The 20,006-nt window shown below is 37.7% G+C and overlaps 1 protein-coding gene across 5 annotated transcripts in view; it reads left to right on the top strand.

Annotated features, from left to right (window-relative positions):
• The window catches only part of CDKL2 (cyclin dependent kinase like 2), a 53,197-nt gene extending 34,040 nt beyond the window's left edge, over positions 1-19,157 (top strand). Inside the window, exons 10-14 of one of the 5 annotated variants that reach the window (XM_016951581.4) lie at positions 29-122; positions 4,047-4,170; positions 4,391-4,497; positions 14,054-14,142; positions 16,472-19,157. In XM_016951581.4, the coding sequence (XP_016807070.1) occupies positions 29-122; positions 4,047-4,170; positions 4,391-4,497; positions 14,054-14,119 (391 nt within the window). In that variant the 3' untranslated portion in view covers positions 14,120-14,142; positions 16,472-19,157. Of the gene's footprint in view, positions 1-28; positions 123-4,046; positions 4,171-4,390; positions 4,498-6,156; positions 6,584-14,053; positions 14,143-16,471 lie in introns of those variants that run through there. The other 4 variants (XR_008547517.2, XR_010156567.1, XM_054683003.2 and 1 more) reach the window with 4 other exon arrangements.
• The last annotated feature ends 849 nt before the right edge of the window (positions 19,158-20,006 follow it).

The raw sequence follows: 20,006 nt of genomic DNA on the forward strand, positions 1-20,006 counted from the left end.
TTAAAAACTTTTTTTTTTGTCGTTACAGAGTGGATGAGAAAACTAAGAAGTGTTCTATTCCATTTGTTAAACCGAACAGACATTCCCCATCAGGCATTTATAACATTAATGTGACCACATTAGTAAGTAAGCAGTTCTCAGTAGTAGAAGAGCAAACACCAGTCAGCTCTAGACTTTTATTAAAATTAAATATGATAGTGAAGAATTGAGAATTTTGTTTGGATACACATAAAGTGAAACCTTAATTGTGCATATATTATCCCAACCCATCATAGTCATAAACGTGAAATTCTGAAAGTTTAATTAAGTTTTATGAGTCTGAAAACTCCTTCCTTCCTTCCTTCCTTCCTTCTTTCCTTCCTTCCTTCCTCTCTTTCTTTTTCTTTGCTTTTTTTTTTCATGGAGTCTTGCTCTGTCACCCAGGCTACAGTGCAGTGGTGCAATCTTGGCTCACTGTAACCTCCACCTCCTGGGTTCAAGTGATTCTCCTGCCTCAGCCTCCTGAGTAGCTGGGATTACAGGTGCCTGCCACCACACCCAGCTAATTTTTTATTTTTAGTAGAGACAGGGTTTCACCATCTTGGCCAGGCTGGTCTTGAACTCCTGACCTCGTGATCCACCTGCCTTGGCCTCCCAAAGTGCTGGGATTACAGGTGTGAGCCATCTGTGCCTGGCTTGTTTTATTTTTTCTTTAGTAACATAGTAAATTTTCTCAACTTGATGATTGCTGGTCAGTTCTTTTTTAGAGTAGATGAAAAGATAAATTGTCTTATCTCACCCACACCAGATTTTTGGTGGCTGTATTCTATTGGCTGGGGACAGTAGCACACATCTATAATCCCAGCACTTTGGGAGGCCGAGGTGGGAGGATAGTTTGAGCCCAGGAGTTTGAGACAAGCTTGAGCAACATAGCAAGATCCTGTCTCTACAAAAAATTTTTTAAAAAGTTAGCTGGGTATGGTGGCACATGACTGTAGTCCTAGCTACTTGGGAGGCTAAGATGGGTGGGTTGCTTGAGCCTGGAAAGTTGAGGCTACAGTGGTAAGCTGTGGCTGTAATTGTGCCCCAGCACCTCAGCCTGGGTAACAGACCAAGACCCTGTCTCAAAAAAAAAAAAAAAAAAAAAGAAGATACGATTCTATTTATTTATATAATAAATATTTATCAATCGTTATGTGTGAGACACTGGAAATAAATAAGTCAATCTTTCTTTTCAAGGACTTCATGATCTAGAGGATCAGCAAATTAAAGCATAGTATCATATTGTATTTAGACAGAGCACAGGAAGGACCATTATTATTCTCAGCATGGCCTCCAGAATGTTTCTCTTTTGAAGTTAGGTGAAACCCTCATCATTCTTCTGCTAAACTTCCTCCATTAGCTTCTTATCTCTGAGGAAAGGCCAAAGTCCTTATAGGGTCTATAAGTGCCTGCAGGATTGACTCCAACCAACCCTCTATCCCATCTCCACCTACTCTTTCTCCATCAATCTGTTCTACCACACTGATTTCCTTGTTATTCCTGGAACATAGTCAGACATACTCCCACCTTTAGGCTTTTGCACTTGCTATTTCTTTTGCTTTGGAACATTCTTCCCCCAGATAACCCAATGGATTTGCTTTTTCTCTTCTTAGCTCACATGAAACCTTATTGTGAAGTCTTGTAACTCATTATGCCTCCCTTTATGTTCGATGCCTTCTCCTTGCTTATATTTTTTCCATTGCATTTACCTGACATCGTCTATATACTCTTATTTATATATTGTCTGTCTCCCCCAGCTAGAACGTAAGATTCCAAGGCAGAGATTTGTGCTTTTGTTTTCCTCACTGTACTTTTCCTTCCTATGCAAGTAGAAAAAATATTTTTTTTTTTTTTTGAGTCAGAATCTCACTCTGTCGCCCAGGCTGGAGTGCAGTGGCGTGATCTCGGCTCACTGCAACCTCCGCCTCCCAGATTTGAGCGATTCTCCTGCCTCAACCTCCCGAGTAGCTGGGATTACAGGCACCTGCCACCACACCCAGCTAATTTTTGTATTTTTAGTAGAGGCGGGGTTTCTCCATGTCGGCCAGGCTGGTTTCGAACTCCTGACCTCAGGTGATCTGCCCACCTTGGCCTACCAAAATGCTGGGATTACAGGCGTGAGCCACCAGGGCTGGCCTAAAATTTAAAAATGAGTTCAAACTACCAGATTAATATATTCAAAGAGTGAAAATAAAACACATAATAAATATTTATAATAATACATTTATTCACACCTTAGAATGGGGGTATAAAACATGGGAGAGAGGTATTGTCCTTTAACCTACAAGTTGAAGAAAGTCTAGGCTTATCTCTGCTTGCATTAATTTTCATTAAGGAAAGACTCCATACTGAATGAATGACTGCTTTTCACAACAAAGGGAGGTATGGATGTATTCCCAAAGGAATATTCCTTGTGTGTGTGTGTTTGTGTGTGTGTGAGACAAATTTCCCTCTCTACTTCTCTCACTATCTTCAGAGCTGAAAAATACAGCCTTTTCATCTCTCTCATGATTTGGACACTGTATTTGTTTTTCTTTTAATTATTCTTAGTTTATAATTTCTGTGCCAATAGTACTTTCTTTTTTGGTTTCTTTGTGGATATTTGTGTTTTAAAACCCTGATTTGCTTTGGAAGATTATTTTAATCAGGAAGGCTTTTCAAAATAGCTGGTTCAATACCATTTTGCCAGAACTGATATCAACCTGCTTTCAGGTATTGCATAATCAATGCTGGCTGATAATTTTAGATCTGATTTATTCTTCTTTGGAAGAGGTAATTTATTCTTCTTTGGAAGAGGTAATCAAGAGAGGAGGTGAAGATTAGGAGGGTGAAGACCCAGTGGAGTCTTTTCTTAACGAAAATTAATGCAAGCAGAGCTAAGCCTAGACTTTCTTCAACTTGTATGTTAAAGATCAATACCTCTCTCCCATGCTTTATGCCCTCATTCTGATGTGTGAATAAATATATTATATATTATATATGTTTTATTTTCACTCTTTGAATATGTTAATCTGGTAGTTTAAACTCATTTTTAAATTTTATTTTTTGTACTTGCATATAGTTTTCTTTAACTATTTTATTTTATAACCAACTTGAACCAATAGCCTTAGCGCTTGTTCTATGAAAAGAGTAAGCAGAAACATCCAAAAGAAAGAAACTCAAAAGCTCACTGCAGGACTCTTGAAGACTTTCTGGTAGCCAGAATGGCATAACTCACAGAATATTAAGTTTGAGGCATCAAGGAACCTCCATAACTTAATGTCATTATACATATGTTTGTGTGTATGTAGCTCATTATACATACATATGAATACAGGCTTTCTGTGATTCTCGAATGAAAAATATTGGAAAAGTGTCAAATTCATAAGGATGCAGAATTGAAGTGCTGCTGCTATTCCTCACTATTTTTTTCTGACTTTATCAACTGTGAATTAATAGTACTAAGAAAGATCAGGAAAATAATTGAAGTTATAATTCTTTACTTAATAAATTGTATTGCTAGGAAGATAGTATTATATTCTAATTCTGAGGAGCAAGACAAGGACATATATAGAAAAATGAACAGCAAAATTATATTGGGAAAGTGAAAAATAAGCTAGGGGGAGATATGATATACATGTGAAGATAAACTGTTCAAAATTTATGAAGACAATAGCAACTATTTGCTGAAAAGCCTAGAAAGTGTTGTAAGGCCCGACCTTGCTGGCCTGAAGAACCAGGGCATCAATGCCCATCTTTTAACCTTTTACTACTTGCTGGGACTTACACACTGATATGGCAAAGGGAGAAGGAGAAACTCATAGCACTCAAGTTATCTACTTGTTAGCAATTTTAATGAATTTAATGAGGAAGACATTTGAAATAATTGGATGAAATTTTTTTGTATTATTAATGTCCTTCAAATTTTTTATTATAGACCTTCAATTTCACAAATTTTAGGATATGAACATAGGAGTTACAGAAGAAGGAAAGCCTAGCTAACCTTGAAACTAATTCTTTTTTGTTGACTATGTTGATGATATTAGGTCTCTAGTGAAAAAAACCTCTTTTGGGCAAGTAAGAAAAGAAGAGAATACTCCAGGACAGATGTCCGTTTGCCTGAACTAAACTATAATCATCTCCCTGAACTAAGAGCACTGGGAGGCATAGGTGTGTTGATAATGCTTTTACTTTGTATAGTCTGTTTAGATTATTTAAAATGTATGTTATACAGAATTTAAAAATAAAAATTCATACTAACTTTACATATTTAAGTATGTAAATACCTGTTATAATAAGTACATACTGAGGAACAAGTAGAGAATGTGAAAAACTAAAAACTAACAAAATGTCTAATATTTTCACTGTGTTTATGGTCATTTCTATCTAGCTCGAAATTCCAGGCTAACAAAGAAAGAGAGCAAAATTCTTTCAGAATCTCGAATTCCTTCTCTGGCTGCTATTGACCTGCACACCCCCAGTATTACATTACATCAGGTACAGAAATACTCCTTATAGGATGGACAGAACTCGGGTCTCTCTCTTACTTACTAGTAAAGTATTTTAGGGAGAGTTTGCTCTTAAGAATTGTGCAGGTTTATTGGTGGGATCTATAACATTTTGCTTGCAAATTTTGTTTGATTCATTGCACTTAGTACCTTTATTACATATATATTTACATAAACATTTCCTAACTTCCCATAATACTTTCTTTTTTAAGAGACATGGTCTCACTCTGGTGCCCAGGCTGGAGTGCAGTAACATGATCCCAGCTCACTGCAGCCTCAAACCCTTGAGCTTAAGCAATCCAACTACCTCAGCCTCCCAAGTAGCTGAGATTACAGGCATGCACCACCATATCTAACTAATTTTTAAATTTTTTGTAGAGATGAGGCCCTGCTATGTTGCCTGGGCTGGTCTCAAAACTCCTGGCCTCAAGCGATCCTTCTGCTTTAGCTTCCCAAAGTGTTGGAATTACAGATGTGAGCTATGGCTCCTGGCCAGTAATCCATTTTTTATAGGTTAAAAATGTGTGTGTCTGGGTATGCAGCCTAGCTACAGTTTTTGTTAGCTACTGGGATTTTTTTATATTTCGTAGTATTTCACTACATTAACTCCAAAGTAATAAACAACCTACCTTTCAAAGGGAGAAACTCTGGAATTGTTTTTATTCTTCCAGAATAGATTATCTATTTGACATATTTTCACCAAGACAATCCATTTTATCCATGTTAAAGATTTGCTATTCAATATAGTCATTTTTTTCTATCATTGCTCTTAACTTTTCAGAATATATGTGTTTCTATAACCTTTATATCAACAGCCATATCACTCATTTTTACACTGAAAAAACTGGCAAACTTAAATCTCCTGAGCCAACCATAACTAGCTACAAACTTTGGCTATGGACATTGTACTTTCCTTTTACTGCTTCAGACAGATTTTTCACCTTTGCTTGAAGCTAGGCAACTTTTGTTTTAGAATTAATTCTCCATCCTCATTATTAACACATTTCCATTTCATAGAGATTTCCTGTATGTTGTTCTTTATCCATGGGTGATGCTTTTTCCACTGTTAACTCTTTTTTTATTTTTATTTTTTGAGACAGAGTCTCACTCTGTCACCCAGGCTGGAGTGCAGTGGCACAATCTCAGCTCACTGCAACCTTTGCCTCCCAGGTTCAAGTGATTCTTGTGCCTCAGCCTCCCAAGCAGCTGGGATTACAGGTGCACGCCACCACACCCAGCTAATTTTTGTATTTTTATTAGAGGCAGGGTTTCACCATGTTGGCCAGGCTGGTCTTGAACTCCTGACCTCAAGTGATCTGCCTGCCTCAGCCTCCTGAAGTGCTGGGATTATAGGCATGAGGCATTGCCCCCAGCCTCACTGTTAACTCTTCAATAGTTCTGTAGAGCTCTACAAAGGAGTAGTGTTACTGTGAGGATAACAAATTATCTAGAGATGCTGATGAAAGGGTTTATTGCTGTGATTGCTTTGCCTTATCTCTTGCCAACAATTTCTATAGCAACATTTAATTAAAACTGAACAAATTCCTGTCATGTGAAGAGATAATCACTGTCACAGATTCCACATTTAGGAACCATAGAGTATCAATACATTTCTTATATACTTCTTTACTTCTTTTTTTTGAGACAGGGTTTTGCTGTGTCATCCAGGCTGGAGTGCAGTGGCAACATCATGGCTCACTACAGCCTTGATCCCCTGGGCTTAGGCAATCTTCCCACCTCAGCTTCCTGAGTAGCTGGGACCACAGGAGTGCACCAACACACCTGGCTATGAGTCACTGTACCTGGCCTCTTTTTTTTTTTTTTGGACACATGGTCTTGCTCTGTTGCCCAGGCTGGAGTGCAGTGGCATGCTCATAGCTCACTGCAGCCTTGAACTCCTGGGCTTAAGCCATCTTTCTACCTCAGTCTCCCAAGGAGCTGGGACTACAGGTGCAGGCTACCATGCCCAGCTAACACAATTTTTTTTTTAGAGATGGAGTCTATTTATCTATTTTCCAGCTGAGGGACAGTTGAGTTGTTTGCAGTTTTTGACAATTAAACGTGAAGTGTTATATAAACATTTGTAAATGTGTTTTTTGTGTGTGAATATACAGTTTCACATTTAGTTGGTAAATACCTGAAAATGGATTTGCTGGGTCACTTGGTAAGTATATGTTTAACTTTATAAGAAACTATCAAATTTTTCCAAAATGACTACACTATTTTGTATTTCAACCAGCAATGCATAATAATTTCAGTTGTGCCTTATCCCCACCAATACTTGGTATTGTCAATTTAATTTTAGCCATTCTAATAGGTGTGAAGTGGCATCTCATTGTGGTTTTAATTTGTATTTCCCTAACGACAAAGATGTTGAGAATCTTTTCATGTGCTTATTTGCACATGAGAGAGCTGTATATCTTCTTTGATGAAATATCTGCTCAAATCTTTTGCCCATTTTTAATGGTTGTTTGTTTTCACATTTTTGAGTCATTATTTATTTTGATGTTCAGATTAGTCCAGTTTTTCTAGTGGGATCCCCTTCAAGGTAGCTTCTGTCTCCTTTTGACAAGTCCTCATCATTCTTTGAGGAATTCCTTGCTATCTGGCACAACAGATAATGCAGATGGATTTGTACCAGCCAGAAATCAGCCATCTCTCTAAGGATCCCTAATTTCCTTTAGTAGAAAATCATATTTAGAAATTAAGATCTGGGCTCTAGGTGTGTCCACTGATTTGGGGGGAGTCATTGTTCCAAGGCCCTCTTAGTGGACAGAGCTAGGTACATAGACATATGTATATACATACACATTTACTATGAGTTTATTTCTATTTCTACCTATGGTTACTGAAATCTACAAAGATACCTCTAATTGTGAATCCAACACCCAGGTTTGGCCTGGTTTACTATTCTCTTCTTTAACAGTAAGAAATTTAGCTGTATGTTATTCCATGTATAATTTAATATTTGTACTTATTTGATTAATTATTTTATATATATCTAAACTCCTATTACTGCTACTATGATTTCCCTTTTTTAAAAAAGATATATTTGTCATGTTTTAACATTAAGGTTTTGTTAGCTTCATAAAACAAGTTGAGCAGTGGTCTCTCTTTATTTCCTGAAAAAGTTTAATAAGTTGGTGTTATTTGTTCCTTGAATATTAATGGAATTCACTGGTGAAGCCATCTGTCCCAAGAGCTTTATTATGGGGAAAGTTTTGGATAATTTTTTTTTTTTTTGAGACTGAGTTTTGCTCTTGTTGCCCAGGCTGGAGTGCAATGGTGCGATCTCGGCTCACGGCAACCTCCGCCTCCTGGGTTCAAGTGATTCTCCTGCCTCAGCCTCCTGAGTAGCTGGGATTACAGGCGTGCACCACCAAGCCCGGCTAATTTTGTATTTTTAGTAGAGAAGGTGTTTCTCCATGTTGGTCAGGCTGGTCTTGAACTCCCGACCTCAGGTGATCCGCCCGCCTCGGCCTCCCAAAGTGCTGGGATTACAGGTGTGAGCCACCGCGCCCAGCCTGATTTCAGTTTCTTTTTTTTTTTTTTGAGACAGAGTCTTGATCTTTCGCCCAGGCTGGAGTGCAATGGCGCGATCTCGGCTCACTGCAAGCTTTGCCTCCCAGGTTCATGCCATCCTCCTGCCTCAGCCTCCCAAGTAGCTGGGACTACAGGCACCTGCCACTACGCCCGGCTAATTTTTTTGTATTTTTAGTAGAGATGGGGTTTCACCGTGTTAGCCAGAATGGTCTTGATCTCCTGATCTCGTGATCTGCCCGTCTCGGCCTCCCAAAGTGCTGGGAGTGTGAACCACTGTGCCCGGCCTCTCAATTTCTTTAAAATATACAGTGCTATTCAGATTTTGTTTCTTCTTGTGTCTCTTTTGGTAGGTTGTATTTTTTAATCCTTTTGTTCGTGTCATACAATTTTTAAAATTTGTTGGCATGACGTTGTTCATAGCATTCTCTTATTGTCCTTATGTTTTGTTTTTGCTTTTGAGACGGAGTCTTGCTCTGTCACTGAGACTGGAGTACAGTAGCACAATCTCAACTCGCTGCAACTTCTACCTCCTGGGATTAAGCGATTCTCCTGCCTCAGCCTCCCGAGTTACTGGGATTACAGGCATGAGCCACTACACTCGGCTAATTTTTGTATTTTTAGTAGAGACGGGGTTTCACCATGTTGGCCAGGCTGGTCTCAAACTTCTAACCTCCAGTGATACATCCACCTCAGCCTCCCAAAGTGCTGGGATTACAGGCGTGAGCCACTGCACCCAGCCTCTTATTGTCCTTTTAATATCTGTAAGGACTGTGATGATTATTCCTTATTTATTTTTACTTTATTAGGTTCACTTTCTTTTTCTTGATCAGTATAGTTAGGAGTTTGTCAATTTTGTTGTGTTTTTCAACAAAATCAAGCCTTTGGCATTGTTAATTTCCTCTGTTATCTGTCAGTTCCCTATTTTATTGATGTCTCATCTTAGTTTTCCCCTTTTACTTACTTTGGGTTTATTCTCTCAATTTTTCTAGGTTCTTAAGGAAACCCATCACTTGGTCACTTAGTTTTTTGTTTTTTGTTTTGTTTTGTTTTGTAATGTAAGCATGTAAAGCTACACATTTTCCTCTAAGCACTGCTTTACCTTCATCCCACAGCTTTTGATATGTTGTATTTTCATTTCTATGCTTACTGAAATCTACAAAGATACCTTTAATTCTAATCCAACATCACAGAGTTTGGTGTAGTTTACTATCCTCTTCTTTGAGAGTGAGAAAATTAGCTGTATGTTATTCTATGTATAATTTAATATATTTACTTATTTGATTATTTTGTATATATCTAACCTCTTATTACTGCTACTATAATTTCCTTTTTTTAAAAAAGATATCTTTGTCATGTTTTAACATTAAGGTTAGTCCAGGCTGGGTGCAGTGGCTCACGCCTGTAATCCCAGCACTTTGGGAGGCTGAGGCGGGCGGATCACAAGGTCAGGAGATCAAGACCATCCTGGCTAGCTAACATGGTGAAACCCCATCTCTACTAAAAATACAAAAAAATTAGCCGAGCGTGGTGGCAGGCGCCTGTAGTCCCAGCTACTCGGGAGGCTGAGGCAGGAGATTGATGTGAACCTGGGAGGCAGAGCTTGCAGTGAGCCAAGATGGTGCCACTGCACTCCAGCCTGGGTGACAGAGCAAGACTCCGTCTTAAAAAAAAAAAAAAAGAAAGGTTAGTCCAAACGTTTTCTAATTTCCCTTGTAATTTCTTCTCTGACCTATGAATTATTTAGAAATGTTGTTTAATAGCCAGGTATTTGAGGTTTCCCTAGATATCTTATTACTGATTAATTTGTAATTTAATTCCATTGTAGTCAGAGAATACACTCAGTGTGATCTTGATTTTTTTAGATTCAATGAGACATGTTTTATGGTCTACAGTCTATCTTGGTGATTGACTTCGTTCCCTTGAAAAAATGTATATTCTTTGTTGTTGGATGAATTGTTCTATAAATGTGAAATTAGATCAAGGTGGTTAATAGTACAGTATTCTTCAGGTCATCTATGCTCTTAATTTTTTTTGTTTAGGTCTATCAGTTCTTGAAAGAGTGCTGTAAAAATCTTTTATTATGTTGTAGAATTGCCTATTTCTCTCTTATATCTGTTTGTTTTAATTTAATTTAATTAATTAATTTATTTCAAGACAGAGTCTCGCTTTGTTGCCCACGCTGGTCTTGACCTCCTGAACTCAAGTGATCCACCCGCATCGGCCCCCCAAAGTGCTGGCATTACAGGATGAGCCACCATACCTGGCCTGTATCTATTTATTTTTGCTCCATGTATTTTATTATTATTTTTTTAGAAATGGGGTCTCACTCTGTTGCCCAGGCTGGAGTGCAGTGGCATGATAGCTCACTGCAACCTTGAATTCCTAGGATCAAGCGATCTTCCCCCATCAACCTCCTGAGTAACTAAGACTACAGGCACAGCTCACCACACCCAGCTAATTTTTTTCTTTTTTGTTTTGAGAGATGGGGTCTTGCTCTGATGTTGTGGCTGTCCTTGCTATGTTGCTCAAACTCCTGACCTCCTCCTGAGCCTCTTGAGTAGCTGGGATTACAGGAGTGAGCCACCACGCCTGGCTGCTTTATGTATTTTAAATCTCTATTATTAGTTATTTGCACATAATTGTCTTGTCTTTCTGATACATTGTACCTTTTCTCATTATGAAATGCCTCTCTTTATCTCTGCAGTGGTCTGTGCTTTGAAGTCTATTTTATCTGATATTAAAATAGCCATTCCAAACTTCTTATACGTATGTTTGCATAGTAAATCTTGTTGATTTCATTTAATTTCACCCTATCTGTTTTTTATATTTATATTTAAAGTGTTTCTTTCACAGACAGCATATAAATAGGATTTTTCCTTTGTATACATTCTGTCAGTCTTTGCCTTTTAATTGGAATGTGTATTCGTTTATTATTTCTGCTACCTTAGAGATGTGGTAGTCCCCCCTTATCTATAGTTTTGCTTTCTGCACTTTCAGTTACCTGTGGTCAACTGTGGTCTGAAAATGTTAGTGGAAAGTTCCAGAAATAAACGGTTCTTAAGTTTTAAATTGCACACCATTTTGAATAGCCTGATGAAATCTTGAGCTGTCTAGCTCTGTTCTGCTCGGGACATGAATTGTCCCATTGTCCCGTGTATCCATGCTGTATACATGTATGCTACCTACCCTTTTATTGCTTAGTAGCTGTCTAGGCTTTCAGATTTAAAAAACATAATACTGTATATTTAGGGCTTGGTACTATCTGAGGTTTCAGGCATCCGCTGGGGGCCTTGGAACATATCCCTCATGGATTGGGGGGACTACTTAACACACTAAATTAATATCCATTTATTTTCTCACAGTTTCTGGGTCAAGAGCTAGGGCACAGCTGCTTCTCTGCATGAGTCTCACAGGTGGAAATCAAGGTGTCTGCAGGGCTGCGTTATTTTCTGGAGGCATCAGGGAGAAACCATTTCCAGGTTCACTTGGGTTGTTGGGCTGATTTAGTTCCATATGGTTGTAGGGCAGAAGTCCCTATTTCCTTGCTGGCTAACAGCTGGGGGTTGTTCTCAGCTTCTAGATGCCACCCACATTCCTTGGCTCATGGCCCACTTCCTCTGCCTTCAAAACCAGCAACAGTGGTCAAATCTCTCTTACACTTGAATCTCTCTGACCACTCCTTCTGCCACATCTCTGACTTACTCTGATGCTAAGAGCTCACATGATTACACTGGGCCCACGAAGATAATCTATCCTAATTAGTAACATTTAACAGCTAATTAGTAACAATTAACAGCTAATTAGTAACATTTATTCCATGTACAAAGTCCCTTCATATCGGTACTGAAATTAGTTTGATTAACTAGCTAGGGACAGGAATCGTAAGGGCATAGCTTTACAATCCTGCTGATCACAGAATGTTTAGACCATTAACATTTAATGTGATAATTGATATTTTTGGATCTAGTCCCATCTTTTTATTATTTGTTTTCTGTTTGCTCCTCTGTTTTTCCTTTCCAGTTTTCTTTTGTTTTTGAATAGTTTTAGTATTTTTTCGGCAATATCTTTTTATTTTTTTTTAGTGATTGCTCGAGGAATTACAATATACATCACTAATTTTTCATAGTCTACATTGTACCCCTTGAAATAAAAAGTACGAATTGCCCATCCATTTCTCCATCATCCAGGAAAGACGTTGGTTTTGAGGTTGACATACCTATAAAGGACAGTAACTACCATGGCTTCCACCACTTTGGCAAAACCTCAGATGTGTGGTCTTCTGGCCAAATGTCTGCAATTTCATATTGTTGGAGCCTTTATTGTATCCCTGAGGGTTGCAGCTGTCTGTAAGATTGCTGTGGCTGAACCAAGAAAGAAGACATACGCAGATTTCTACAGAAATTGTGATTCTGTGAAAGATTTGGAGGAGATGGGGAAGGCTGGTATCTTTCAGAATACAAAGTGATTTTGGAATGCGAAAGATTTCTTTGGGTTGAATTACCTAGAAGTTTGTCACTTACCTGTGTTCCTGAGCTATGAAACATGAATATGTGGTCTAAGAAATAGTTTCTTTTGATAAATAATTAACAACAAAAAAAGTAGGAACATTGCTAACATATTCCCTTCTCCCCAGTTTGCACTTTAAGTTAGAACTTCATATGTACTACATTTACATATCTCCAGAACGCCAATACGTTATATGTTTTGTTTTAAACAGTCATAAATAGTTTAAATAATTTATGAGGAAAAGTTGTCTTTTATATTTACCTAGCTCTTTACCATTTCTGTCGGTCTCTCTTCTTCCCTAGATTTTCCTCTGGTATCATTTTCCTTCAGCCTGAAAAACTTCTTGTTAGTATTTCTTGCAGAGCAGGTCTGACGGTGACAAATGTTCTTAGTTTTTCTTCGTTTGAGAATGACTTTATTTTACTTTAATTCTTGAAGTATATTTTATTGGATATGGAATTTGGGTTGACATATTTTTGTTTTTGTTTTTCCTCCCAGCACTATAAAGATGGGATTCTTCTGTCTTCTGATCTCTGTAATTTCTGGTGGGAAATTCTCAGGCATTTGAATTGTTTCCCTATATGTAATGTTTCATTTTCCTCTAGCTGCTTTCAAGATTTAATTTTTATCTTTTCTTTTCATTAGCTTAAATATGATGTATCTAGACATAGTTTTCTTTGAGTTTGTCCTGTTTGGGGTTTGCCAGCCTTCTTGAATCTTTAAACTTATATATTTTACCAGATTTGGGGAGTTGTTGGTCATTGCTTTTTGAAATTTTTTTTTTCTGCCATAATCTCTCACCTCTCCTTCTGAGAGTCTAATGATATGTATGGTAGACCATTTAGTATTTTCTCATAGGTTCCCGAGACTCTCTTCACTTTTTCTTAATCATTTTTCTTTCTGTTCTTCAGATTGGGCCACTTCTATTCATCTATCCTCAAGTTCTCTGACTTTTTACTTTATCATCTTCATTCTGCTATTAAGTCCATCCAGTGAGATTTAAAAATTTCAGATACTGTGCTTTTTAGTCCCAAAATATACATTTGGCTCCCTTTTATAGCATCTATTTCTCTGCTAAGAATTCCTATACCTTCATTCATTTCAAGTATGTTTTCCTTTACTTCATGTAGCAGAGTTATAAGGGCTGCTTCAAAGTCTTTATATGATGGTTCCAACAGGTTTTTGTTTTTGTATTTTTGTAATAAGTAGAAGAGATGGGCTGTAGTGGGCTTACACTGCCTTGGCAGATCAGAAGTATCTTTTAACATATGCATAAACTAAGATCAAAGAATAACATCCACTCAGCAGTAATGTTTGGGACTAAAGAAAAGGAAAAGAACAATGTCCCCTTACTTCATTCTTTTCCATGTAGGCAACTTGAGCTATGAATAGTTAATTATAAACATCTAATATTTGAACAAATAGAATTGAAATTTTGGGGAAGTGGAACTTTTGCAATTACTGAGAACCTATGATGCTCTATTATTAATTTATAGGTATCAGGACCTCCCCTGTCAGATGATTCAGGGGCTGATTTGCCTCAAATGGAACACCAGCACTGAGAACCATTTTGGTTCTGAACTGGGTAGGTGTGATTTCCCATACTTAAAGCTGTGCAGCCTTTCACAGGTACTATTTTGTGGCTTGCTGAATACCAATTTTTCAGCTGAAACCGTCTCCAGTGATTGATTCCATGAGAACTTCTGATAGAGAAAGAGTTGTGCCACTTAGAAAACCAGAAGTAGTATTTATCTCTGAGATGAAATCCCTTTTCGCAGAGCGTACATCTCTTGCTCTTAAACTAATCTCCTGCATTTTATTGGATATAGTAACGTTAATTTAGGGTGACAAGTGCTCAAGAAAGATATATACCTATCTTCCTTATCAGTCATTTGCCCTGTGGGCCTGTAAAGCAAGATTGATTGATTATAGTGATGCCTCGGTTAACGTTCTGAAAGATGCATCCTTAGGTGATTTCACTGTTACGCTAACATCATAGTTTACTTACACAAACCTAGATGATATAACCTACTATACTCCTAGGCTATATGGTATAGCCTATTCCTCCTAGGCTACAAGCCTGTACAGCATGTTACTGTACTGAATACTGTAAGCAATTGTAACACAATGGTAAATATTCATATATCAAAACATAGAAAAGGTAATGCATTGCACTATGATGTTACTAGCTACAATGTCACTAGGCAATAAGAATTTTCAGCTTCATGATAATCTATGGGACTACCATTGTATATGCAGCTCATTGTTGACCTAAACATTGTTATACAGTGCATGGTTATACTTGGCAATATTTTTCCCAATAAAGAGAGATCAGTGCTATACCAAATTATTGACTTCCTTTTAAATATAACTTTTTTAGTATTAAAAAAGCCAAAACAAAATCAGACTTTTTTTTTTGAGAGGGGATCTTACTGTATTGTCCAGGCTGGAGTGCAGTGGTGTGATCTCGGCTCACTGCAATCTCTGCCTCCTAGGCTGAAGCGATCCTCCTACCCCAGCCTCCTGAGTAGCTGGGGCCACAGGTGTGTGCCACAAAGCCCGGCTAATTTTTTGTATTTTTGGTAGAGATGGGGTTTCACCATATTGCCCAGGGTGGCCTCAAACTCCTGAGCTCAAATGATCTGCCCGTCTTGGCCTCCCTAAGTGCTGGAATTAGAGGTGTGAGCCACCATGTCTGGCCAATCAGACCATTTTGAATGATAATTTATTTGCTCAAGCAAGTCATTCAATGTTTAATATCTCATTAACTATGTAAAATATTATGATGATAAATTCCCACATTATCACAACTGTATTTATTTATTTTTTTGAGATGGTGTCTTGCTCTGTCACCCAGGCTGGAGTGCAGTGGCACAATCTCAGTTTACTGCAACCTCCAAGTGATCCTCATGCCTCAGCCTCCTGAGTAGCTGGGATCACAGGTGTGTGCCACCATGCCCAGCTAATTTTTGTATATTTAGTAGAGATGGGGTTTCACTATGTTGGCTAGGCTGGTCTTGACCTCCTGACCTCAGGTGATCTGCCCACCTTGCCCTCACAAAGTGCTGGGATTACAGTCATGAGTCACCATGCCCAGCCCCTAACTGTATTATTGGAATTAATCTGTTAACCTTTACAAAGCATTTTGAGCATCTGTGACATCAAAGGTGAATTTACTGTGAAGTGAACAAAGCTTAAGTTTTGATCTTTCATTTGCACAGGTCCTTTCAAGGCCCTGGGAGAGTCTTTGCAATGCATTCATTTGAGTTAATTCATGTTGAGCAATGAACAACTAATTCATACAAACCGTGTAAACTACAGGGTCTGCAAAACTTGGATGCGTTTTGTCAAAATTAGTCATTATTTGCATAAAAGGAGATGTGTGTTACACATGATAGTTTTTTTTTTTTTTTTTTTGACACGGAGTTTCGCTCTTGTTGCCCAGGCTGGAGTGCAATGGCACGATCTCTGCTCACTGCAACCTCCACCTCCCGGGTTCAAGTGATTCTCCTGCCTCAGCCTCCTGAGTAGCTGGGATTACAAGCATGGGCCACCATGCCCGGCTAATTTTTTTGTATTTTTAGTAGAATGGGGTTTCTCCATGTTGGTCAGGCTGGTCTTGAACTCCCAACCTCAGGTGATCTGCCCGCCTCGGCCTCCCAAAGTGTTGGGATTACAGGCGTGAGCCACTGCACCCGGCCATATGCAAGATAGTTTTGATTGGTAATTATTCTAAAGATTGTCTTAAAAATTTGCTTTTGATACATCTAATTGAAATCTAAGGTTTTCTTAAACTACATAGTACCCACCAATGTTATCAATATATACAATGTGAGAAAGCAAGTGAGATAGAAATTAATTTTTAGAAACATTTTTTGTAAAATAGTTGGTGGTATATCCTCCTGTGCTTTTAGATGATGCTCTTGCACTTGAGATGACATCTTCTTGCAGCAAGAGTGCTGATATCCCAAGAGGAGAGATTCATGGTTTTGATCATTTCCTTCTGAACTGCCTGCATTTTCTGAGGAAGGCCTTCTAGAAGAAGGAAAGACAAAGACTTCCAAATGTTTCAAAGGAAGATTGAACAAATGGCCCTCCCCAACTGTTATCCCATTACCTTTCACGTCCACCGATGCTATTTCAAGACATATCCAGTGGAATAACAGTGATATGGTTCTTGTTACATGAATGTGTGTTTACTGTTAGGAGATTGTATATTTTAAGTTACCCATGATTAAAAGTGTGTAAAAAAGGGGGACAGAGAGAAATTCTATAAAAGGCCATGTTACTCATGCATTGAACTTTGTGTGTTTTCTGTATAAATGTGTACATTTATTTAGGAGTGGGTTTTGTGGGGGTAGGTGATAAAAATTAGGATCAGTTGAAGAAAATTGAAGAAACTAGGATCAGTAAGAGAAACTGTTTGCTTTACCTGAATTTAACTATGAAAACACACTTAATCTTACACGTTTCTAGATATTAAGTGAATATATAACTCCTGTCCATGGGTAGATGTGTATCTTTGACTTCTGTAATTATTGTTGATATTCTATCAGTGTATTATGAGACTCTGGTGTCCCTGCAGATCTTCTAAGAACCACACTAATGCAAGCTTGACAGAGAAACCTCTTTCGAATGACTTACTACAACTCTGGCATTGGTTAGTTCTATGTATTGTAAGATTCTGGTGCTAATGCTCCATACAGAATTGATCAGGACTGATTACTTTTCTGTGGACCAATTGCTATTGAACCACCCAGCTGAAGAGGGTTTGGGGAGAGAACGTTCATTATTATGGACTCCACTTTTGTCCCCTGGTAGTTTAAGGGTGATACTAGAATCCAGAGAAGTTCCTGTCTCCTTGTGGCCTCAAACACTCAGGCCATCTCAAAAGCTTTTCACCAAGGTGCAAAATCATTTACCTGCATTCCACACATCTTTTCCAATGCATGGATCCAAAACTTTTTAGGTGGGAGGAATAAACTAAGTTGGCTACAGGTTCTTGATTTCTGGGTTTCTACACATGCTCTGCATTTATCATTTTAGAGAATGGTTATTTAGGGAACCAGAATTTGTGAGGTTTTTTTTTTTTTTTTTGCCTTAACCAGTTAATAGTGTGTTGCTTTTTTTCCAAAGCCATTGACTAGAACTTAGCTGAAGAATTTAACTAGAACTTTTCTTTATTACTCTGAGGAGCTTAATATTGAAATTCTGACCTTGCATATTTAAGCCTCAAAAGAGTAGGACATTCAAGAGGAGGCAAATAAGGGATTTCAATGTACAAATCTATAGGTGGTGGTTAAATTAAAATTGGTCTTGATTTAAAAGCTCTACTTTTAATCTGTGACCAGCTGTTTGACAACATTAGTATGGATAACATGCTGAAAAAACTAGGGTCTCAGCATTAATAGGCTGCATATTAAAAAGTTACTATTTTATTTTTACTTTGAAAAACACTGCCGATAGATTCTGCAGCATGGCAAACAGGTAATACTTAAAGCCAAATGGCGCTTCGGCTTATTTCAATACTATTTTTATGTAAAGATCAGTGTGAAAATATCAGCTCAATGGTTGAGGTTCTAGGATCAATTGCCTTGCAGTTTTTATACTAGCTTTTGATATCTTTTGCCTATTAAAACACCTTGTGAACTTTAGAATTAAGGGACTAAAAAATATTTACCATAAGTCCAAGTTATGATTTGAGGATCATATCTGATTAGAACTGTGGCAGAACTACTAGAAAAAGATTCTGCAAATTGGTTTCAGTGATTCTTGTTGATGTAATCAACAAGATTACATAATCAACAATAATAGATATTGAACCAAAATGATCCTTTTTTTAAGTTTAAGGTTGTTTAGTTTCTCTTGCAAGGATATGATTTAGTCACACACTAATAGGGAATATGTGTATGTACTGGTGGGGAGCAGTGGGCTTGCTGCGTGTATATATGTTTTAAAATTAATAAATATTATCTTACTGGGCTCCATAGATGGTCTTAATTTAGATTTATTTAATTAAGAGGCTATAAATAATATAAACACTACTGTATGGCATTTAACAAATAAGTTTTAAATCTGTTAATTCTTCTGGAAAACTTTGGATGTAGGGATGGCAAGCTAATTTTCTTGTATAGCTGGTGATATAAGCAGCATGGTCATAAAAATAACATTTCTTGTAAAGACTAACTGGTAACAGTTGTGACAGAACCTGGTTTTCCTTACTGAGAATCCCTTGCTTGCTTAGAATATCTGACTTCCCATTGAAATGGAACATAGAAAATGTGTTTTCTTATGTGACTCTCATTATTGGTTCCTTTATCTTAGTTGTGCTACAATATAAGGCTGGACCTGTAATACACTATGTATCAGAATAGACTGAAAAATGTGATCGATTTGTTTTCTAAGTCCTCCTCTATATAACTGAACCATGGTCAGGGGATTAGAGAAGCAACAGAGCACTGCTCCTAAGGCTTTAGGCTAGTCTTAGTGAATTGGACTGAATGGATTTTTCTCTGTTGTTTTTTGCATTAAATGTTTTTGCACTAGAAGAGGGTGCTTAACACTCCTCTATCTATATGAATAAAAAATTATGTTCTCACATTGTTTTCTCAAGGGTCTTATTTTTTCTCTTGACAGCTTCAGACATGAAATAACTAGAAAATGTAATTAATATACAGCATATTTTTTTCTTAACATGCCCTCTGAGAAGTAAGTACCTTATGTTATCACTCGTGGGTAACTTGTGATTTAGAGCTTTGTGTTTATAGATATTTGTGGATATCTGATGTTGAATATATTCTGAGAAATTTTCTTTAAAACCAAACCCATCCACGAGACAGCATTTTTCTTTGTTTTCAGTGAAAATTTAGTTTTGCCCATTGCACATTCTTAATTTCTGTATTCTCTAGTTTGGCACTCAGGGCCATCTCCTGTAGAAGTGAAGTTTCTGGTAACATTTTGGAAAATGTATTGTCAATTAATACGAACATATAAGAAAGGTTCAGGGAAATGAAAACAACATATCTCAATTCAGCATGTTTTCCTATCCCTAAGCTATGGTAGGTTCTCCTATCAGTCTGGAGAACAGGCTTTCATATCAGTTTACCTCCATCCAGCTATCCCACCTGCTCTAGACCTGGAAAGTGATCTTCATTAATCTTGCTGCTAGGATTTAAAAGTATCCCCTGACCACCCCCACCCCCCACCACAAAATAATGTTTTAATTGGTCACTTCCCTCCTTAACCTGTTTTATTATTTTATTTTATTATTATTATTTTTTATAGAGACGGGGTCTCACTATGTTGCCCAGGCTGGTCTTTAACTCCTGTGCCCAAACGATCCTCCTTCCTTGGCCTCCCAAAGTGCTAGAATTACAGGCAAGAGCCACCATGCCTGGCTTCCTCAACCTGTTTTTAGTTGTGTTCCTTGGCTTCTCACTCTTTTTGTTT

Source organism: Pan troglodytes, chromosome 3, assembly GCF_028858775.2.
Source record: "Pan troglodytes isolate AG18354 chromosome 3, NHGRI_mPanTro3-v2.0_pri, whole genome shotgun sequence".
In the NCBI taxonomy this organism is placed as follows: Eukaryota; Metazoa; Chordata; class Mammalia; order Primates; family Hominidae; genus Pan; species Pan troglodytes.